The 24,868-nt window shown below is 40.4% G+C and overlaps 1 protein-coding gene and 1 long non-coding RNA gene across 2 annotated transcripts in view; both read right to left on the reverse strand.

Moving 5' to 3' along the window:
- slc7a10a (solute carrier family 7 member 10a) overlaps window positions 1-21,555 on the reverse strand; it is a 29,545-nt gene extending 7,990 nt beyond the window's left edge. The window contains exons 1-3 of the mRNA XM_079338720.1: window positions 21,348-21,555; window positions 14,215-14,419; window positions 13,085-13,236 (exon numbers count right to left, since the gene is read on the reverse strand). Coding sequence (XP_079194846.1) covers window positions 13,085-13,236; window positions 14,215-14,419; window positions 21,348-21,453 — 463 coding nt within the window. The 5' untranslated portion in view covers window positions 21,454-21,555. The remainder of the gene's footprint in view (window positions 1-13,084; window positions 13,237-14,214; window positions 14,420-21,347) is intronic.
- On the reverse strand, window positions 19,696-20,449 carry LOC306820775. Its single transcript, XR_013778704.1, has 2 exons — window positions 20,396-20,449; window positions 19,696-20,054 (listed from the first exon to the last, which is right to left on the reverse strand). It is a non-coding gene; the product is annotated as an uncharacterized lncRNA (long non-coding RNA).
- Window positions 21,556-24,868: the final 3,313 nt, after the last annotated feature.

Raw genomic sequence — 24,868 nt, forward strand, 5'->3', positions numbered from 1 at the left:
CAGACCTATGATCTTGTGAGCTAAATTCAGAATTAACTGGTCCCACATGTCAGTAATACTGCACAATGCTCCTCAGTTATCCTGCCTCCTACTTGAACACGCTTGTCTAGTTTGAGTTTGCGCTCGCTTTGGTACAAGCAGTGCAGATACAATTACAGTTTGAGAGACGAGCATGCAAGGTCGTATCCCTGCCTTTCTACTCCTCAAACACCCTCAGGCTGAGTCAGTAGAGGGGCTGCAGTTTGTCCTCATAGATCTCAGCACACTGCATTTGTTTTAGCATTAATGTTGACCGTTTGAAACGGGACTGAAACGTGTAAATGTCTCTGAGCCACCGTCTTAGAAATGGTGTTGTTCTATGTGTATGCCTGTTTTGTTAGGTGTTCACTGACAGTGAGAAACAGTTTTTGTTTTATGAAGAAAACCTATATTGTAAACTTCATTTCATATTGTGCTGTCGATTACGCAACAACCGCCAGTGCTGCACAATAAAGCAGAAGTGCATTGTGCACTATGACAGAAGAGACGTAAACAGCTCAGTGTCAATAACTTATTTTCTTCTTTACTGTACAGGAGTAGACTTTGTTTTTATTGAATATCTGTTTTGATGATATTTAGACTAAGAGTTTTGCATCGTCCGGTTCAATAAGGGGCACAGTTTAACAGACTAGTGGGTGCTTGGTAGCCATTTGTCACTTTGTCTGCTTCTAGATTGTCTGGATGTTACTTTCAGTCAGATTTTACATTTGCCATTAATGGGCTTTCTAACCCCTCTTCAAAAAGGACCGTTGCTGGAAATATACATGGCTCTGCATTTCAGAATTCACACTGAAAATAATCAGATAGGGTCACCTGCATCATGTGCTGAGTACCTTTAGATAACGTCGGGATAATTTTATTGCAGATTTGTACAGATATCACTTGATGTCTTTACCAGTCAAAAAGCATTTTATTCATTGTATTACACTAGCACAGTGCTGTCTGGATAAGCATCATCACCCTCAGGCGGTGATGAACGTACATGCACAGTTACTCTCCTGTTGACCATCTTGTTAAATTTATTTTCTTACATGCACTTCATTGCACCTTTTGTACATTCAGTGTTTTTATTCTTTATATTTGACATTTCTTAAATTCTATTTTATATATTGGTAATTGCTTATTTTTTTAAGTTCTTGATACACCGGCTTAATTTCCCATGTAAACTGTTTTTGCACCAATACACAAAGTATGTCTAAATGTACTTTGCAATTAAAAACTTTTGAGATTCTGACACTGTATATCTTTTCCAAGGATTCAATAACATACATAACAATAACATAACATCTATATCTATCTATCTCTACAGATCGATTGATCCGGTGTCAGATTCTTTTTCTCCACAATATCAGTATCAGTATCTGCCAGATATCAGTCAGGCCCTAGACACAACAATTACAATCAACCCACAGCTATAAAACACCAGAAACATTTCATTTAGTCCTTCAAGAAGTAGAAAGATGTAAACAAACACATCTCCCACATTCAATCTTTGTGTAAAGCTATCAGAGTCTGCAGTATTCTCTTTGTCTTTAAAAGAAACATACTGTACATTGTCCATGTCAGTTTAACTGGACTCCATGTATTCTGCCGACTCATATCTGTCATATCCAAGTTTAAGATCTGTTGTCACACTGACAACACATTCCTCCTGTCAGCACACACAAGACAAATCAAAAGATCACCTTTCCTGTCCAAACGAGTCCTGGTACTTCCCGTTTCCTACATGCACAAAGTATGTGTGTTTGTGCACTTCATTGACCTTCACACACTGACCCTCATTTCTGCCCGTCTGTGAGTGCCACCATAACAAGAGCTGGATGAACTCCAAGTGAGCCAATCCGGCCGAGTTGAAGTGGCTCTCCAGCCGCTGAAGTGCAGCCTTTACAAGCGGGAGGTAAACGCAGCAAGATGAGCGAGTCGGGAAAAGACAGACTTCTGTTTCTACTTTTGTACAAACAGAAGTCTGTTTACGCCCAAATGTGAGAGAAAAACAATGTTCCATAACGGCCATCCAGCTGTCATTATTTAAAAGCGTGCAGCTCAGCAGGGAGGGGGTGGAGACATTAAACTTTTCCTTTAAGGTAAAGCTGGATTCAAAGTCTATTGGAAGACGCCTGTAGACTTCAGGTTACAAAGTTTCAGGCTCAACAGTAAGAGCAGAGCTTTTAAACCTTCATTAATGGGGGGTTGCATACAGTGTGTGCTGCAGTGAAATGTTATTTGTGCTGTAATATTTACCATGTGCTGCACGATTCTTAATGTTTTGATGGTTTAAACTTCACTCAGACAGGCGCTACATTACCTGGATATAAAAACTGTTGAACATCCTTGTCTGAAGGAGGAATCAAACTCTGTCACATTGACATACGGGCGCGGCACGCACAGTAGACTAACATTGAAAAGTAAGTAATAAACCTTCAGGTGCAAGACGACAATAAAACACAGAAGTCAGCACACTCAATGTCTGTGTTCTTTCAGATAATATACTACTTTGATATGGAGCGTGCAGACTTTCCTTTAGACCACAGATTATATTGAAAAGTCGAATTCACCAGACTGAAGTCATATAAAGGTAAAGCCCTGGTTGCATAATAAAAAAAAAACATCCTAAAATAAGATTGTTTTCATCTGCGACAGATCTCAGTAGACTAGTATTTATGTCCTCTTCTCTGCTGTTTAAGACGACAATAAAGATATCTCATAAGGCCTGCAGCTACTGTAGAAGGTGATGGACTCAATGGTTTTTTTCAGACAGTTTGAAGGCATCATTCAAATGTATTCACTGCATGATCAAAGAAAAAGTCTGATATCAGGAATTTATTGTTTGCCTTAAAATGTTACCAGACGCCTATTTCACTAAACTCCTAATCCCATTAGAGTTACAAACAGCCAGCTGTTTGCATTTAACAACTTCCTGCCAGGGCGGATTTTTTTTATGTGCGCTGCTTTTTTTTTTTTTTTTACTTCCCATATAGAAACTTGAGAAGAGTTCAGATCAAAGTGAAGCAAAATTCCCCTCTTCAGATGTCTGCAAGGTAAACGTCATGAATTGTTGGTTCATTACATCTTCTAGAGGAGCGCTCATTCATGGGTTTCTGGGGATAGGCCCAATGAAGAAGCCAATTTAATCCAACTTACTAACTTTTGATGTACTTTTAATAACAAGTCTTATCTCATGATCAGTTTTGTAAAAAGTTGGGCTGTGTTTTTCCAACCTGAAGATAACCAAAGGTGCACCATTTTGGTTTAATATGATGAAAAATGCTGATGAGCTTGTTAGTTGGCAATTCAGTTTTATTCCAAAGAAAATGTTTGTGACTCGACTTGAGATTGAAGGTTACAAGACAGAATGGGTGACCATCACCATCCCTAGTCCAAAACAGGAGTTGAGTTTAATTGAAGCAATGAGTGATATAATCTGAGGGGATGATGGAGCTCTCTCTACTGTTTATTTTATTCATTAACATAAAACAAGAGCTTAAAAATCTCTGAAACAAACAAGTGTTCTTTGTCTTTTTAAGTCTTTTCTGATCTCTCTTTAGACAAAAACACTCTGCTGCCATGGCACAGTATTATATATGTGTGTGTGTGTGTGTGTGTGTGTGTGTGTGTGTGTGTGTATAAGGGCAGGGGGTGTTATCGACCATGTCATCCATCACCGGTGCAAGGTTTTCCTCCCACCACAGAAATCAGACAAACTGCTTCCGCTGGCACACACACATACACACACGTGTGAATATTTGGCAAGAGCTTTCGGTGGCACCGGGCAGAGCTTTCACCCCCCTACGACACCGTTGTGTTTTATAGTCACTTACCACTCTGGGTGTGACATGCATTTCCGTTTGTGTTCCTGTGAACCCCCCTCCCTCCATCCCCACCACCTCCTCACCCTCTTTCCCCCTGTGTTGACCCTGACAGGAAGGAGGTGCCAGTGGGTTTTAAATGTAACAGCGCAGGTAAATCTGTGTCCTGCTGTCACCTCCTCTATTGAACCCTGCCTCAGCACCAGAATACTAAACTAATTACTGCTTTTACTCTTAATGGATTCTGATCCCAGCTTGGTGCAGATTTATCTGGGGGGGGGGGGGGGGTTAATCTTGTGCACGCCTCCTCCTGGTCCAGGATCTGGTCCCTAGAGTTGCTGAACTGGCAATAACCTCCCAGGCAGTGCTGTGAATCCACCACAACGTGTCTAACTGTACAATCCCCCCAGACTAGGGTTGGTACAAAACCAGATTTTGAAATCAAGATATGATAGTAGTAAAGCTGCAAAGATAGAAATCCTAGACACCAATAATGGTCAATTTCTTGTTTAAAATGAAATAAGACTGCTGCAGACTGTCACGTCTGTCTATATTGCACTAAAGTGTTACCACTCTTGAAGGCACTTTGTTTTAAAATATGATTGCAGAATGATCTATATTTTCTTTTAAAGCATCTGTACTTTTTGATACTCACTATAAGTTAAATAAAAAAGAATAATAATATACTTATAATATACATATATAGAAATATGATTGTCTTTCGGAGGAGAAGCGTCACACACTCTCCCCACATTTCCAATCTCAAGCAGTCCTGTCTAAATAAAGGCAAAAGGCCCCAAAGATCATCTTTAAAAACGTCCAACGTAAAAAAGTCCTCTCTCTCTCTCTCTTTACCATCCGACTTTTCACCATGTAATTCAACTTCATAAAATTAGAAGAAAATAATCATGACTATAAAAGGTGAATGATGCGGATGTGGTTTGACTTGGTTTTTTTTGTGTGTGCTCATTTTGGGTTTGGCAGTTTTGCTCAGGGGCGTTTTGTGTCTGTGAACAGATAATGACAGCCAGCATTCCTCTGTTGACAGGAACAGCTTTGCATCCTGCAGTTCCATAGAGCTGTGCATAAACACGTCTGTGCTGACGAACCCAGACACCAACTGACTTCTTCTATTCTTCTGACTTGTAGGTTTCTGCATTAATCTTTTATTTTAATTACTTTTTAATGCACAAGATGCCACTCATTATGGATGAATGCTTTTTAACATTAAGGCATTTTATAATCAATGCAGTGAGACAAATCGTTTTGTTAAGACATTTCACAAGTTAATGATTGAATTTGTTTTAGTCATGACAGAACAAGGAGAAAGCTGATCTCACAAGGGTGTGAATAATGTGAAGATCACTTTAAGGTCTTTTTTCTTACACGGTGAACTACTGTATTTTAAACCTACTTGCAGACCAACATTTACTTGTCTGGTCAATCTAAAGGAGCTTCGTTCAGTAAAGTCAATGATGATCTCAAAAAGAACAGGATATGTTTGGTAGTCTACGACGGCCAACATGTGATCAAAGTCATCCAACCACATTGAAATCATTTTTGCCTGATGTCTGGGTTCAATCTTAGCCTTCACACTTTGTGCTGCTTCATCCATAGTGTCTGCAGGATACCTATAGCGGTTACTTATATGACTGCTGGATTCCTTTCCGAGGGGCCCACGAGGGATCGCACAAAAAAATAACTGAAGGCATTTGAAGGGCTGAAGGGAAAGAGTGTTCCTGTGAAAGCCATTTAAGCAACTTTTGTTTATTATGAACAGATACAAACACAAGCTCAGATAACACTGACCATTTTTGATCAACAATCCATCGTTATGATTCAATCCTGAATCATTTTACCCTGAAGTAGAAGTCTCGTAACGCTTTCTGAACGTGGTATAGAGACAAAGGAAAACAGGACACACCAGCAGCTGTCACAGCTATTACACATAGCTGAGTCTATTTATAGCATAGTGATCCTTCACTCAATGTAGTCAAACATCAAAAGGATAATAACCCATTCATTTATAGTAACTATATTATTTCTTAAAAATTAAGATTCACATAAATAGATCCCTAAAAGGGCACAAAGAGGACGTTTGGGTGTGATTCACTGTCTTCCCCCTCGCTAGTCTGCACCAGAATAACTCGATCATTAAACTAATAAATGTCGGCCCACAATGCAGGCGAGCTTGTGTTTAAGCTGTAACGCAGGTCGCCGAGGCTGTAGCTCCAGTTAGCAGACTTTTTTCAGATTCAGAATTGATCTTTTATTCAAAATGATTATGGATGAACTAATCCATGGATTCATGGTCTATTTATGAACTAGTGCAGTACATACTTAAAGATCACTCCAGTCATCTGTGAGACTGGCTGAATTTCGTGTGGCTCTATTTGGAATTCTACTGAGTAAAGAGCAGTAAAAAAATAATAATAAATATTTTAAATCTTAGAAGAGAAGCATCTCAGTTTTTTCCACATTCTGCAAACCCATTCAACATAGTTTCCTGCAGAGCAATGCATGTGGGAAAGTGCCACACATTTCAGCATCATTTAAAAATAACTCAATTTTATTTTCTTAGCAATGTGATGAACTGCTTCAAATACCAATTACAGTAGTTAGTCTACATGCAATAAAGTTTAAGACAGTGTTTAGCTGTTTCCATAGTTTATTACTTCGTCCAAAAGTCAACTTCACTAAATGTAAGTCTCTGATAATTAGTCAAAATGGCAACCTAAAGAAATATGCCTCTGACCTTCAGTCACTTTTTAGATTAGCAGCATATCTGAACTTATGAACTCATCCGAAGAATGCATTGAAAACAAAATGTGAAGCCAGTTTTTTTGTTGTTTGGAATATCGTTCATTCATCTGGCTTAAAACACGGAGCTATAGATGCGTCTCTTTGTACCATTTTTGAACCTCTACACTGATGAGGTAAAAACACAAGCTGGGCCCACACGAGGGGGGGGGAGGGGGGCTCCCATGATTCCCCACTGGCCTCGACGTCATCTGTTATTGTTTTGACTGAGAGACTGACTTTTTGACTGAGAGCTCCTGGCGGTGGAATCCATATATTGTATCTTTAAATGAAGGCGATAAAGATATAATACAGAAAAGGTTGTTTGAGGCACATGATGCTGCTTTCATGAGCTCTCCAATGCTCCTATTCTTAGAAGAACACAATCAGCCCTCGACTGGACTTGTCTGGTTTTCACACACACATATACTCACAGTTCGGGTCACTTGTGACTCACATGCTTCACTCTCACAGGGAGGGGGGGGGGCAGATCGAGGCTGACTCACATTCATAAACACTTTGCCAAGGAAAGTTCAGTTGACATAACAGCGGCCTCAATACGACTCAGGAGCGCAGAACAGCATTTAATCCAGTTAATCTCAATGACCGTTTGACAAAAACATTTTTAGCCAAGCAAAAGAAAATACTTACCGTAAATTCCGTACTATTGAGCGCACCTGGATATAAGCCGCACCGGCTAAAAATAAGTAAATAAATGTATTTGTACATATATAAGCCGCACTTGATTATAAGCCGCAGGTGTCCACGCTATAACAAGAGGTATTTACACAGACGTAGGCTACCGGTAACATCCGCAAATACTGTAGCGTCCATACGGACGTTAAAGGACAACGAGAGCGTTCAAATAATAACTTTTAATAACCCGATCACTGTCGGCCGTGACCACGCCGTTTACAGCAGAGAGCAACACATAACTTGCCGTAACAATCCAACTCTCTCCCCCAGCGTTCTCTCATACAGCCACTCAACACGTTCTCGCTGGTGCATTCACTGACTCTCCACATAATCGGAATTATGAACACATTATCAACTACTGACTTTACAACATGAACCGTTACAATACGAAGCCTAGCCGACGGTGTCTGTAACACGGCTGATGAAAAAGATGACCGTAATATATTTCACAAGAAAAAGTCCATCCATTCACTGCCTCAGAATGACTTCATTACTCACTTCCTCAGTCTCTGTTGTCGCTGTCAGTGTCATCTTAACGTGCAGCAGCTCTGTTAGCTTCTTTGACAGCCAGGTCGATCGCCTTTAACTTGAAAGCTGCATCATATGTATTTCTCCGTGTGTTTTCCATCATGAGGGTGCGTGCATGAAGCGCAAAATGACTGATATTAAGATCCGACGTGACGAAGTCAAATGTTTTAGCGGCAGAAGCTCATTGTCCCCCATAAAAAATCCATGCATTAGCCGCACCGGAGTAGAAGCCGCAGTGCTCGAAGTGTGAGAAAAAAGTAGCGGCTTATAGTCCGGAATTTACGGTAATTATCTTCCCGCTGCAGCCAAGATAGCCAACTTTTTCTTATCTCCTCTCCAATGAAATACTGGACGTTCAGATTATTCATCCCAATTGGCTGAGAAACCAATGCTGCAACTAATACACCCAGACAACGAGCACTTTGTCAGTCGAAAACTCTGTACGTTTGTCTCTCATACTACGTCAGAGCAAATCTGGTGTAGACCTTCAAAAATCAAGTCATTCAAGTTTTTTTGAATGACTTGTCTCCTTGTGCCGAGTCTCTTCCTCTCCAAGAACAAAGAGACCCAGTGACCGTTACATCGAGCCCGCCTGTCAGTCAGACCAGCTATGCTTGTTATTGTGAATAACGCTTTATCCTTCGATTGATATGGATGTTTGTTCTGTCCCCAGAGACTGAACCAAACATTTTTAAGAAATTATATTGAACTATTTAAAACTGCACTTTTCCATATTTTCAAATGGTCCCTTTATTTTCAAACTTGTTTTTATTCTATCATCTTATATTTGTATCACTTTGTTTGAATGATTATTTCATGCTCTCTTAATGTTTTTCTCCTTGGTCATGATGCCTTTCACGTCCTGTATAAAGAAAGCACTTTGAATCGCCTAGTGTTGAAATGATTTTTCCCTTGCCAGAGGCAAATGATAATGCCAACTCTGCATGACAAATCGCAGTCATTGTTTACAAAGAACACTCCTTAAATACAACTACTGAAACCTCAGGTTAATTGTTAATTTAATTTTTGTGGTGAAGAGTTTGGTGTGTCACAGTGCTCACAGTCATGGCAGCGGAGAGAGGAGTAAAGCTGCAGCTACATAATGTCTGCTTAATACTCATAGCATAGTTTTCATGGTTGATCATTTACCTGCTCTGTGGCAAATACATAACCCTCTGAAATGTACTCACCAGACTGAAAATCTACTCTCATTTGGCGTTTGGCTGGTGTTGATTACGGACCCTGCATCTGCGATTCATTTTTTAAAGTGTTGATGTGAACCGTGACACCTTGGAGTAGATTTTTAACTGCCTTACGATCAATCCTTACGTCCCTAGTCCTCAGTGATGCTGACTGCGGTCCTTTCCGCTGATTTCATCTAAAGTTCAGACAGTCAGCTCCGGGTGGTGCTGGTGACTTCAGCTGCATGTTAAAGGACTCCAGTGAGTTTTTTTCCTTGCTTTTTTCGGAGAGAAATTTGTACCAGGATATGACGTCAAATGTGAGGACTGACTCAATTAGTGACCGTTATTCTGTTGTCCTGTCTGATGTAGAAAGCATGAAAAATATTAGCTTGATAAAAAAATAAAACAATTAAAAGCTAATTTACAGTCTCTGACATTATTTAAAATCATTTTATTGTATGTTACACATGTATATAAACATCTTTTTGCTCATAACCTGCAGACCTATAAAATATCATTATTACCGTCCAGCCTTATGTCTCAGTGTGGTGGTAGAAAGAATACCTTCAAAGAAAACCTTAAAGCTTTTATCACAGCTGATCAGAGTTTCAGAACTTCAATCTGTGAATAGAGAGTGGCAATGTGATGTTTTGGATCAGGATGGAGGATGAGGGCGGTACCCGGCAGCCAATGGAAACATCAAAAAGCCAACCACAGTGTCATCAGGCCAATAGGAACTCTGCATCATTGGTGTGCAAGGTGTCCTGCCCATTTCCTGTTTCCATGGTGCCGAGTGTCAGGAGCATCACGGTGACCACTGTCAAACAATGCACAATGGCGCAGACACGCCCACTCATTAGCGGCGTCCACAAAGGCTGGCACCATTATATAGTCTGACACTGATACTGACACACGCATGCAAACACGTGCACACACACACAAGCCTCCTGGCCCAACCACCAACAGTTGTAGCATTCTGTCGCCAAAAATAGTGGAGGTCCGGCAGTGAGCTCCAGCTCGACACACGCACACAGATACTCATCATACCTTTTTTCCGTCGGTTCCACCGGCTCAGACAAGAACAAACCGGCTATTAACCACAAGACGTCAAGAAGATTCAGTGATCAGACATGGGGCTTGAAATAGATCACAGCACCTCAAAAAAGTTGAAAATAAATGACAGTGACAGCCATGAGCACAATGTGAACTCACAGTCTAATAAGATCTTCAAGCCAGGAGATAAAAGCTGCTGGATTTTAGATGAATCTGTTTCAAGGCTGCCTCCTAAAAGTTTATTCTTAAAATCACCACTCGCCAAAACATTGACTTGGTGTGTTTCCTGCCAGTCAATTCTCTGAACTTTTGTTATGTTGCATCATAGTACACAGAGAAATACAGGATCAACAGCACAGCAGGCTGTAAAGTGAACTGATCCTCCTCTTCTTTCACACGGTTTTCATCAGGACGACTCCTCCCCTTCAAAACTAACAGACAAGGTTTTCTGTTAAACTTAGGCTAGTCTGTTAAACTAACCACATGTTTTTACTAATGTAGGCCCACAATAAGCTGCAGTTGAAGTTGGGTCATCAAACCTCGAGTCTGAGTCAGCAAAGAAGAATCCAAGTCGAGTGTTTGTTATCTGAGTAAATGTCAACTCCCCGTGACCTGATTCTTAACATTCAGTCAAGTCCTCAATGTTCAGTCTGAGCGGTCCCAAGATGACCTTAGAGGAACGATGTATATATTCATCTGTAATGCTTCTATGCTGAGCTTTTACTCTGTGTGATCTGAGTCTTCATGTTTTAGGATGAGTCCTATCATTAAATTAAATGAGATCATTAAACATCACTGCACACATGTGTCCATGTGTGCAGTGATGTTACAGCTTTAAAAAGTGTTTTGAACTGTTGTGACTTGACATGACAGTGGACACACTCCGGAAAGGACTTCTCCACTTCAACGACTCAGCTAAAATAACATTTTGAACACAGCTATGATAGCGCTCAGGATTTATAGTAAAGTTCGTCGAACCTTTTGGATGTGTAGAAAACACATTTCATCTATTCACATTAGATACTGACAGATCCTGTCGACGTGTCTGCAGATTCATTAACAGCACTGTGACTAGAGCATGTGCACCGTGGCTCTCCTGATGAGGAGGGACATTTATCATTTCTGCTGTAGTGGGATCTGCTATTAATCAAAATATTTATTTTTACTAACCTTTGGCCTAAAATCGACAGTGAGGACTTCAATCTGTGCATCACCACGACACACCAACTGGTGCTGAAGACACATGCCAGAACACATGAGCCAGCCTCAGCTCCAAAGCCTTACGACGAACTAACAAAAATAAACAGTCTTTATCAGTAAAAGGTTCAGTGCTACAGTCTAAGTCGAGTCAGAGCCCTCACAATAAGGGCTCGAGTCCAGCTCGAGTGTGAGTCATAGACTACAGTCCAAGTCCGAGACTCTTGTGCTACAACTCTGTGAGGTGTAACGCAGCCGTCTGCCACTGGACAGGTCTGTAGATGGATTTGAGCTTGTATAGTGTTTTTCTAGTCTTCTGACTATTCAAAGCGCTTCTACACTGCATGTCACACCTACCCATTCACACACTGATGGCAGAAGTTGTTAAGTAATGTGACCATCAGAAATAACTAAAGCCATTCATAAGCATTCATATGCCGCTGACAAAGCAGCGGGAGGAACTTGGGTTGAGTGTCTTGCCCGAGGACACATCAGACATGTTGCTGCAGGAACCTCCCGACTCGAACGTCTGAGCCACAGCTCTGGTTGATAGTTCTGCTTGAAAGATGGATGTTGGAGTTGGAGCAGATAAATACTGCGCAGCAACTAATATAAAGAAGGAAAGAGAGGAGACATCGGAGGAAATGTAATGTATGCTGGTCGCTTGCAGCTGAATCAGTTGAGGCGGAGAGTGTTTGTGCACTTGTTCGTCCTCTGAGTGACCTGGAGGACGAAATGCACTTCTGATATTTTTGGATACGGGCAAGTAGATTTGACGATTTGGTTGGTCGTCTGCTGTCATTTATCTCACACCAGAATTCACACACAATACTCCAGAAGCCAACGTTACCCATCCGTCCAATCACAGGGCTTTGAGTCCTTGTCGTTTCGACACGTAGTTACATTTTTTGTACAGGACTATACTGACCGACATCGTTTGCAATGGCATGTATTAAACGCAGAAGCATAACTCAGGCTTTACACTCCTTATCTGGGGTTTCTGGCTCTGAGCCAGTGAGTACTAACAGTAATACTGCCCAGTTCAAACTTCATAGCAACATTCAATTAAACATTTAATTTCATGTAACATCTCATTTTCACGACCAGATTTTTCTAGAAAGCGACCACTCGTGCTTTTTGAAATAGCTGCTTGAAATACACAATGAATGAGGGCAAATGTAGAGGTAGGCTTTAGGTGTCGATGGTAGCGGCTGCACTTGCAGTCATGACGGCATAGATCTCAGTCTTTTATACTGGGGTATTGGTTGCACTGGTATTTAGGATGCAGTCCACTTTTTAGATGAATAAAAAGGTATTTAAAGTGTGTTTCATAACCAGGTTATATGCTGCGTGTTTTGAGTGCTGCAGTGCTGATGTGGTGCAAGTTGACTTACTGCATTTTAGAAAACGTATAGCATGGGACGTTTGCCAGTTTTTGCTGCTTGAAATTCCAGCTTAATGAGTCACTGTTTGGCATCAGACTTCATACCTAATGAAATGAGGCAATAAGGGTCTTTTCATGCTGAAGACCCCTTCAACTTGAGCATCAAATGTTTTATGTCCCAGTTTGTTTTTAATCAACGTAAGAACCCATGAGGTTGAGATCATGAGCAGCAGTCACACAGATGAAGCTCATCGTTCTTTTACAGAGAGTAGAAGAAAAAGGGAGAAACGGATCCTGAGATGAACTCTAGGAGTTGGAAGTTTATAAACTCCAAGTTACAACTGTCAAAATAACTTTTGAATCGTGGCTTATAGGGGTCTCCGTTGTGTTTCACTCACAGATACAGATGGTGGCGAGGAGTCTGGTGGCGATGAACGGAGGCAAGCAGTCTGGGAAGGCCGGCTGCAAGACGTAGTTGGCGAAGGTGAGTGCGATGACAGCCAGTGTGGTCGGATACATGATGAGGACGGCACTCCATAGTAACAAGAAACTATAGAAGAAAAAAAACAGAAGAAGAAAAAAAAACATCCAATGTACTTAGTGAGAGGAAATCAATATTTCTTCAAACTCTTTACCACATATGCCTTCCTTATTCTCAGTCTGACTCAGGGTAATGGCAGATAACAATTACCGCCTTGATACCAGTGTGATGAAGAAGTGAAAGTGTTCAACGGTTTCTGTTGATGTCACCCACAGCAGTTCCTAAAGTGGTGGGAAAATGTGTTTTCTAGAATTAAGAGCAATGGTTCTATACTGGTTGAGCCTCAGGACCCACCAACGTCTTCCAACAAAAAAAAAAATCAAAATCAAAATTTAAAAAAATCACAAAACAAATTTCTTATTTTTTTCAATAAATTAGAGAAACAGTGCAGTTTGGACCTCAGATGGTACAAAGCATGACAGGACAAAGAAACAAACTTGTCAAAAAATAAAAAAATCCAGTGTTTTTCCTCCAGGCACTCATTCCCGAACAACTGAAAGTGGCTCCTTGACCTACTTTTGGGTCCCGACCCACCAGTTGAGAACCACTGATTCAGAGTTACTTTCTTTCTGCCCCTCCAAGTCGATGCATTTTAACTTCTGAGTACTATTTAATGCTTATAACCTCTTTTTGAGAGTGGCAAAGCAGCTAAACCCTCCAGATTAGCCTCGGATTTACATTTATTTCTGTTATTTTGTAATTTTTTTGTTCCTTTAATGAATGAGCTACACAGGCACGTTTGACCTTCTGAAACTTACAGTACTGCGCCATGATCAGCTGACATGTCACATGACTACATTACAGTCACAAGATCTTCAAAGCTGATTCTGGTTGCAGGCAGACCTATTTAACCGTCTCTCTCTCTCTCTCTCTCTCTCTCGTGCAGCGATCCTGAACTATTTCAGTCTAATCCTTACAGAGGGAGAACAGTCGCTGAGTTGACACATATAAAACCAGAGATGTGACAAATGAAGAAGGCAAACGTACCCCACCAGCCCTCCAAAGATTTCTGTCACGTATGAATAGTCTCCGCCAGACTTTGGGATGGTGACACCCAGCTCAGCATAGCACATGGACCCAAGGGCACAGATCCCTCCTCCGCAAACCCAGACGATGAGCGACAGTCCCACTGAGCCGGCATGCTCCAACACCCCTTTAGGCGAGATGAAAATCCCAGAGCCAATGATGTTTCCTAAAAGAGAAGAGCAAAGTGGTCAAAGTGTGTACGCATTCTGAGAGCACTAAGTCGGTCCGTTTTGTCTGGAACATTTCCGGACAACCTGCCCTTTCCCCCCCCCCATGTACGATAGAGGGAAGGTGTCTCAGGAGGCAAGACATGATGTAGAGAAGATGCTGCAGGAATCCAAATTGGCAGACAAAGCAACACAGTGTGATGGTATACAGTTTTTTGCCTTAATAATCAATGTTTTGTGTAATAACAGTATTGAAGAAAGAGTGAAAAAACCCATCATAGCGAGCAGAGAGAGGAATGAATCAGCTTCATTTTCATCCTGAAGCATTCACAGGTTGGCTCGACCACACTGAGAGCACACATTTCACTTTCCAGCTGCTTGTGTACACACATGCAACTCCATCTTAACCTTTTTAGATGTTACTCAGGAGTGATGTGTAAAAACACCAATATAGTCGTTATAAATTACTTTGGCTTTTTAACCTTTCAAACTTTGAATTACACAGAGATCCACCTAGGTACAGTTTTATTAAGAGACATTCATCAGGTCCAAACAAAACCAGACTGGAAAAAGAAAATACTATCTGTGTTATATTCAGATCTTTTGAAAGTTGTTGTCTTTTTTATATTCTATTGGTTTTTAGACCGTTTTGAGGGAATCTGTTGATGCTCTCATCGAGACAAAGAAACCCTAGATGTTACAAAGAATACAGAATATGTGTGGTTGCAGGCTGCATTGATTGTCTAAAAAAGCTGCATCATTCAGCTTCTTGATATTTAATTCTGGAGAACAGAAAAGTCCGGGGGACAGAATTTATAAAACATATCATGATAACAGAAAAGGAAAATGTACATCTTACATACAAGCTTCTTACAATCTCACTAACATTTGGTATTAAAAGCTGTTGGATGTTGAAATATTTTAACAGACATGAATCCATTCATTGGACAAAATAAGGCTTGGTGTTGTTGCATTAACATGTTGCCATGATAATTAACATCCTGCTGATCAGAACTGTGAGCAAAGCCATCGGTGACGTAAACTGTACAGTTAAAGTGGACAACATCAGTATGAAGGAGTTTACGAGTTAGATTTCAGTAAATGATCAGTCACTGAAGACCTGAAGGCTGAAGTGAAAAAAGTCACTTTATCAGGTTTGTGTGTGAAAACCACAAACAAACATCAAAGCTGAAGTGCAGGCACGTGACAAGGCTTATTTAAGGTAGCTGAATAACTTGGCCGGAGGTTAGCTTGTCTGGTGTGTGCGGCAGGGTTCGGAGATGGCACCTGATGCCAGGCTATGTATTGTTCTGATCAACTTCTGCAAAGGAAACATTCATCTGAACATGACTGTGGCTATTCTTTGAAATATTCCAGCATAGAAAGGCAAAATGAGCAAAGTAAGATCACGTTGGTATAAAAGCCAGTATACTCAGGCCTCCATCCAACAGTTATCATTTATGCATGCAGAGTGTGGAAATGTAGCTAGCAGCCTGTCCAAGCAGCATGAGATGTAAGTGAGCGCCAGCGACAAAATCATATAGTTTCCTATAGGACTGTCCATACTGCTATTTTCCTCTTTCTTGCTCACATAGATGGACGAGGAGTCTCTACACAACACTGACACTTGTTTCTCTCACTCAGCAGCCTGTTAAAACATTTGAATTGCCCCCTGGGACAAAGAAAGTTTTTTGAATTGATTGACGGGGCTCTGAGTGTTGAGATTTGAGTCAACAGCTCATCAATACAAAGCACCACACTTCAGTTTGTCCACCTTCATTACCAAAGCGTTACATGTCCAATGGTCTAAAAACGAGTGAAATGAAATTCACAGAGCAAAGAATGAAACAGATTCAGTGTGGACACGGACAGACGTTTACTTCCCTTTCAGTGCACTGTAAAACAAACAAACAGCCGACTAGTTTGAATAGTTGGATTTCATGTGGAATAAACATGTAGTATGGTCAATACCAGGATGTGTTTTCATAAGCAATGGAAACAGATATGAGGGAAAACCAAATCATTACTGCACACCGAGTCTCACTTTGAATGAAGGCAAGAGGATCTTACAGTTCTGTTGTACTTGTTTCTGTTTTTCTGTCAAGTCCAATTCTGGCAGCTGGCTGGTTAAAGTTTGCAAGTTTAAAAAAAAGAGAGAGAGAAAAGACATAATCATGAGATTCAGTAGCCAAAGGTCAGCCAGACTTTCTAATCTGTGTGGGCTGTAACAATAAATATCGGATTATTTCAAACAATCACGAGATATTTTTAAATATTTTGTGACTTTAAACCACATACACAATATCAAACTTTTATAAAGAGAAGAAACACCTATTGCAGGCATACAATGACATCGGTCTAACGGTTGACACATAGCTCAGTGAGACCCAGGTCAGCCAGGTTCACTTTGTAAGGTAAGTCACATTCTGTCATCAGCCATGTCATGAGTTCAAATTAAGCCCCTTATTCACATCACCACTACAAGAAGTGAAGACATAAAATCTATCCAACTTTAAAAAACAAACAGCAGCTGTCCAAGCAAAACATGCCCTTCGCTGGTGTCCATGTTTTACTTATTTTTGGAGAGCTTGAGAACTAAAAGAATCCTTACAAAAACTTTGACCCTGTAAAACTTTTAACCACAGTGTCTCCAGGAAAGCAGCTCTGAACGCTGTCTAATGAAGCGCGTGCGGGGGGGGGGGGGGTGTCTGAACAGTGCATCTATCACTGTCAAATGTGATTGTGTAGGCCGTGGTGCGATGCAGAGCGGTTACATAATGGGCCTATGTTGAGTTTGTTACATCATGAAGTTCGGCATCGCAGCTGAATCAGAGTCCTACTGACCTTCTCTGCCTCCCCACAACACAACTGGGAACATTTCTCCAAGGCACTTCTCAGCTCAGACAACTTTATTCAAACCAAGGAGAAGAGTAAACTTGAACAACGTCGAGCATCACAACTTGTCCAACCAGTTAGCTTAAACGGAGTAGGTTGTTTAGTCCTCATTCCTTAGGGAAATAGTTCAGCAGGTGGTTGTTGAAGCTGGCGTGACCCTAAATAAGCAGGAGAAGCAGCAAAGTGAAGCAACAGCCACGTGTGCTGACAACTCTGATAGTAAACCTTTCCTAGAGTCAGGTGTTGGATATATGAGTAGGCTGTATCTGGTGGGCAACAGCATGACTCATCTTCTCTCTCTCTGTGTGTGTGTGTGTGTGTGTGTGTGTGTGTGTGTGTGTGTGTCATACTCGCTGAAAAGGCTTCACTCCATCTGTGCTTCACAGAAAACTCTTGAATTGTTTGTATTAATCTGAGTGATTTGAGAACCCATTTCACACATGCAGTATTACATTAAGATAACCCTTGAAGCTCTGTTATATTTCTAATTTTAATCCAACCTGGAGGAGTTTGTCAGGAGATAAGTAAAGGATTTGTACAGCTACTGCTTGTCAAAAAAAAAATAGGCCAGCCAAAGAATTATGATAAACTACGACAATTTAACACTTAATGAAAGCTCAAGTACATCCAATATCTTAATCTATTGCACCCTCCAAAAAGACATCTTTCTTCCTTCCTTCTCTAAAATAGCAGCTTGTAGAAAGCTTTTTTAGGAGCAGCAAAGAAGAAGAGTGGTTGTTAGCAGGGAATAACGTTAGCCAAGCTAGCTAAATACTAGTAATCAGTGTTTTCAAATCACCCTTGAGGGCTTCTTTTTTCATCAACGTATGCTAATTAAATCTGGTATTTTACAAAGCAGTATCAAGTAGGGGTGCAACCATACAGTCAGCCCACGGTTCAATATGTACTACGTTTGAAAAATACGTTAGAAAAAGCCTTTGAAAAATGAAGAAATAGATATATCTATCTTTTAACAAAACACCTTTTCCATACTACACGTTCCTGGTGTGCAGTAAACAGTCTCAACGAAAATAAGGCAGCGTTGAAGTAGTGCCATGCAAATCCACTGCACGAATAGGAAGACATTTCACTATTTTAATATATATATATATATATATATATATATACATACAGCAGTCAGTAGCTCCACATTAGTAACGTTACAGCCTGCTCTGGTGTGTTGCTGTAAACTTGGCCAAACTCTATAACTGTTTCACTTTGAGTTAGCGAAACGTGTAAAACAATGTTTGCAGACAGTTTTTTTTCCTTTTTGTTCAAGTTCTGTTTTCTCTTCTTGTCATTCGATCAACACTGAAACTGAGATGTCCCCACACCACTGATCTGAAAGATGGCAATGCTTCGTCACACTGCTCCCTCCTCACTGCTCGCCACGTAAAAGTGATGTGTGTAATCTGATACCAGTGCTGTCAGTTTACCCTGGCTTTGTTTATTAGACACCAACTCTCAGAAAGGGTTTCCTCATCCCAGAGTCTGGACTGATAGGCACAAATAAACAACGCTAATTTGGAGAGAAGCGCATCGGCGCTTGTTGTAAAAGCAGAATTTGTTGCATCCCTACTATCAAATTTAGCTGCGTTAGCTTGCATAACGTTAGCTTAACTATTTTTAAAGTCTATGGATTGTAGATGCACAGCTCGCTAAGTTTCCTTGCATGCACGGAAACTTAAAAACGCTAGACATCACTTCTGTACAGACCATAAGGGTTCAGAATTCCATTTTTAAACTTAGATATGAAAAAAACAACAATAATGATTTCTTTAAATAATTTTGCAATAAAAACAGAAATCCTGGCTCGCAATATTGAGGATTATTTTTACATTAATTATCAAAACTTGTCAGAAAAATCCTTCCAAATTGTACAAATAGATTAATAACACTTCTATTCCGACAGCGATCTCTCTTTCTTTTCATGGAGGCAGTTTTTGGATAAATAAATGAATGAATATCTGCAGTTTTCTTTTTAATGCTACGCTGCTACAATAAACTCTGTTGTCGGAGGGGTACATCAACTTGTTCAAGCGTATCAGAATGATGAAGAAAATAAAAGGTATGTTTAAAGCTTTACCACAGACACAGCAGAGGTTATATCATCTTTTAAAGGTGAGATTGTGCTTTGTATTCCACTCTCTGTTAAAATATCATGGGAAGTTATTTTGTCCCGTGATTTAAAGCAACTTCGAAAACTGCTGTGTAAGGTGTGTTTGCAAAATTGAATAATTATCAGCATACCCTAAATTCAAATGGGTCTCTGTGAGCTGCAGGCATTTTGAGTGTGCTCAAAACTGTACAAAACTACAGTGAATCACATTTCAGCAGACTATAATCTTCCACATCTGTCTTCAACTCACAGGCATCTTGGTACATTTCATCATCTTTTACTTGGAGGGGGTCCTCCTACTTGTGGTAATGGACCTTATATAGAAATTACACACTTGAGACATATGGAAGTTTGGCAGTAGTGTTTTCACTGGCACTGAAGGCATCTAATTAAAGTCGCCCATAGGACTGGAGTTATTCACATACCAATGTCAGTATCTGATGTGTCGCAGCCTTAACAGTATCTGATAACGAGCGCAGATAGACTAGTGGTCAGGTCACCCCTCATTTATGGAGGATTAAGTCCTACAGGCGGGTGGAAAGGGTTTGAGTCCAGCCTGTGGCTCCTTTCCCTCACGTCATTCCCCACTCTGTCCCTGGTATCCTACTCCATCCACTCTCCTATAAATGAAAGGCAAAAAGCCACCAAAAAAATATTTCTGATAACAGCGCACACGTAAATTCACAACAAAATCTTCATTTTTCAGCCCCCGGTTTCTTTTTACCCAGAACAACAGCCAACCCATAATTAACATTTTTGTTCAAGAAGAACTGATTTTTGGTAAATTAGCATGTAATGTTAGCAAAAAATAGTTTGATCATAGAGTAATCAGTGTTTTAACCTTCATACAGTTTTAGGGCAGCATTTGAATTTGATTGAAAGTTGCTTATGTGAGTAAATTCAGGTTTATAGTCGATCTTTGCAACCCATGTAAACAAAGCACTATCTCTTTATGTCTTACCTGTGCTGTGCCATGTATACACAACTTTTTCTTGCCAGATGAATCTTGCCCTGCTGTGAATATTGTCAGTGCAAAGTGTAAGAAGTTCAAATCCAGATGCGAAAAGACTTCTGATCTGAGCCCAGCCACAGGTTATCAGCTGCCTGCATGGAGGATTCTCTGCATTAGCTACTGTCAGATTGCAACGGTGCTCACACACTGCACAACCTGAACCTGTCGAGTTCACTGCTGCAGATGAGCGGATTTCCCCGCCTTCATACAGTTACAGACTGTTCACTACATCACCATTTTACAGGAAACATAAACCACACGGCTTTCTGTATCACACTCAGCTGCATCTCTCATATGACTACTACATAGATCATCTTTCATGCAGCACGACTTAACCTACAGTAATGCAAAATGAAGTGACAACAATAATACCTTGTTTTAAATACCAAACCCTCTGTGGTTTAGTGATAGTGCTCAATTTTCTGACAAAAAGCACATGTCTCCAAAAGCCTTTCAAGTTCAACCTAGGAAGACCAAGCCACGTAGGCATGTCCATATTCAGATCATCCCGACTGATGCAACAGTTTCCACACAAAACCAGCAACCGGGACTGGACCCGGACATGAGATGGACCAGCAGCAGACGGACAGGGAATCTTCCTCTGTGCCTATGTGCATAAAATAGACACCAAAACCAGTTTGTTCAATTAGTCTCTCTACAATGCCCTTACAGTATACACAGTACCCGAACAAGACCAGAACCTCATTGTATCTGACTCCTATTGTGTGCCACTTAAATAACAAAGCAACAGCAGCACTAGTCACGTTTCAATAGTTGTTTTTTTTCTTTAGGTTTTTTTTTTTTTTCAGGCAGCCGGCTGACTTCTTCTTTCAACTGCAATCACCGTAGCGGGCTGCGCTGTTTGCGCACAATGTCAGATCAAAAGCTGTCACACACTCACCGATGATAATAGCACAAGCGCTTAAAAGTCCGATTTCTTTCTTCAGAGTCACTCTTTCGCCCTTGGAGGAGTTTTTATCCTTCTTCTTCTCCTCTTTGTCCTCCATCGCCTCCGCCTCGTCAGTGTGCTTCCTGCCCGCCTCGGTCCGGTCCAGATAACGTAGACTGAACCACGCTCCGCCACCCGGGAAGCCCTTATAGTAACGTACTGATGCGAGGAGGACAGCGCATGCGCAAGACCAACAACTAATGACACCACCTTGTTTCAGGTACAGGTAGTCTGAGGTAAGGCAGGTGTGAATAGAGAGGCAGTTTACTATCAGACCATTATGTTTTGACTTTGACTTTCTGGTTTGTTGGGGTTTTTTTTGTGATCTCAGAATCCACTATATGCATAGCCTATAATAATACAAAATGCGAATTTAAAGTAAAATAATTAGTATTTGATAAAATAGTTATCACAGCTGTTTCCTGGAAATATAAATTGCAGGGTATTTAAACAATAATTTAATCAAATATAAAGGTCCATATGTGGGCTACTCTTCAATTAAAAATTTTGAATTCATATTTTTATTTGATTTATTCAACTAAGTTATTTTTAAGCACTGTGTCTTGTAAGTGTTTCATGATCTGCAAAAACTGCACATATTTGCCAAATATTCAAAAAATATATATTTTTAAGCATTTGTTAGAAATGTGCCTGGACAGGTTTTAGTTGAGTCTGTTTTCGCTCTGTGCTACTGTAATTTGAGCCTTTGCTCATTACTGTTCAGTGGGGGAGTATTGACTGTGTGTACATGACCCTCAAGGGAAAACACCTTCAAGTATTTCTTGTTACACCTGTTTATGGACTCTTAAATATAAATAAATGAATTAAGAGCCAAAACAATCATTTAAAAAAAGTGTATTTTTACCAACAAGCTTTTTACTCCCTTGTCTCATTTTAAATTAGATAGATAGATAGATAGATAGATAGATAGATAGATAGATAGATAGATAGATAGATAGATAGATAGATAGATAGATAGATAGATAGATAGATAGGTGTGTGTCTCTCTAAATGCAATAAGCCCCCCCCCCCCCCCCGCAGCATGAGTTTACCAGTAGACATCACTTCTCTGTCGTGAGAATAAAAATGGTGAACCTGCGCAAAAGTTATGCTGTTGGCTGGGGTCCTCTTGATGCTGGCTCTGAAAGTCCCTGAAGTCACACACATGAACCATAATGAAATGGCACGTGTACAGCTGGAACAAAACGATTTTGTTCTTATTAGTTAATGTATTATAAGCACACTGTACCGGGGATCTGGTTACTTTTTCGAAACAACTCATTCATTTGATTTATTGAAGGACATGAAATATGCATAATTAGGGATGTGGTCAGAAAAAGAAAGTTTATTAGAGCCAGCATTTCCAATATGGCGACTCCAAAACAGCTCTAAAGACACTCAGGCTTCGTCCATTTATTTACAATGTATGTCTAAAAAGATCTTGTGCAATATTTATTATTTTCGTTTTGTCCATGTTTATGTCAGGTTCCTTCTAAATAGCAAAAATAATGTAATGTAATGGACAATTTTAACAACATTGAGTTTATCAGGCTGAAAAGACGGATCTGTCCAAATATGGGTTTTTGTCTTTCTCACAGTGGGTGTTCAGGGTGGGAGTTGTGTAAAAGTGTTGTGTGCCATGTGTGTTTTTGTCCACCTGCATTGTGTCATAACACCATGTTTGTATTTTCAACCTGCCTGTAAACATGTTTATTTCTTCTGTAAAAAATTGGTATTTTTGAATGGGTGTGTAACTTCAAGGGCTTCTGCAGCCAGTTTCATCTGGACCCTCAACAAACTAAAGAATTTTGAACTTCCATATTTAATTTTTTAACAGGTTGCAGCTTGCCCAACTTGAGAACTGGGTTATGAAGGTGTGTCATGATGTTTTTTTACACACAACTAATTAAGCATTTTTGTCTGCACTAATCATCTACTTTACAGAGGCCCCTCTAAAAGAATTTGTTGCTTTGTTAGTTTTATCTCTGCTTTGTAAGGTGACCTTGAGAGCTTTGAAAGATGCCTTTGAACAACATTTATTATTATTACTACTACCAGCCTCAACATACCCCAAATAGTTTAAGTCTCGGCTCTGAAGAGTCAAACAATCAATCATAGTTAGAGATTTTGGGGTAGCCGATCAGATTTCAAGTGGGCAGACCAGCCGCAGATACTGTCAAAGTTGTGCTCCTCTGCGCACTTGTGCAGACACCGTCCACTTATTTGCAATCAAGCCAGTATAAAAGCATCTCAGGTTCACTCAGTCACTGCCTTTTTTTTTTATCTCATGCATGACTTTCCAGCACTGCAACTCTTGGACTGCAGTTGTAAATTAGTCTATAGCTATCTCTAGTACAATAAATGTAAATTGCGCATGGTCCCTTACAAATAAAGTTGAATTAAATTTTATTGAATTCTGGTTCCTAACCATACCAGCCTCTGACCTGCCTGTGCTGTTGTTGTTATCAACTTTGCCTTATGTCACTGACTACAAGTTCTGCATCTGTGACCCTGATTCCTGTCTGCCTCTCCCTTGGCTGTCTGTGGTTTTCCTGCAACAACACCTCAGAGTGAGTTTTCCTCATTACTTGCCTGGTGAACCCTGTGGCTCAAACACTCATTGTATTGCTACATTGTTCACTGTGCATGCAACCTGTAGACATTTACTTCCTTGCTCCACGACACTTTACCTGCTGCTGTCTTCTTTTTCCTTGCACCGGACTGTGTGTATTTCTGTACCTACTGAAGTGATCAAATGTCAATATTTGATGCGAACTAAATTCCATAGATTCCCCTGTTCTGCCACTGTGTTATCGCCTGCTCTCCCCAACTCAGTCTTAATTGTCTTACTTCCCTCCTGCTGCTGATATTACCTATCTCCCAGATGCCCTCGAACTTTCCCTCCTTTCCCCCCAGCCAAACACCTGTTCCTGAGTGATTGCCCCCTCCCACCTGCTCACCTGTCTCCACTTTACTCAAAAGCCTCACTCTATATATTCAGAAACATTTTCTTTGTTTCACAGCCAGTCGGTATTGCCACGTGCTTTCTTTCAGTCTTGCTCTATTTTTTTATTTTGGGGTTTCTTTGTACTGGAATCCTTCCTGCCTATTTCCTGTTACCAGTTTTCCTGACTGCTTACCTGCCAAATCCTGCCTGTAAGTATTCCAAATGCACACTGAGTCATTGTATTGCATCAGGGTTCTTGGTGCCATTTGTAATCAGGTCCTTCCCTCCAATGCAAACTGTGATGTCAACAGCATTTAAACAACCATATTTCTTATCTTGATCTGGTTAGGTTGAATAGGCCCCAAAGAAAATGTGTCCTATTTGGATGGAGACCTGGCTTATCTACCAGAGTAAAAACAATATTAGCTTGAGGTCATTTCTGGTTCTTGGGTTACCAGTTCATGTAACACGTACAATAACACAAGGGCGCTAAATAATAATAATGATAAACTGATGGGAGCTGACA

This window comes from Symphodus melops, assembly GCF_947650265.1.
Source record: "Symphodus melops genome assembly, chromosome: 3".
Classification (NCBI taxonomy): Eukaryota; Metazoa; Chordata; class Actinopteri; order Labriformes; family Labridae; genus Symphodus; species Symphodus melops.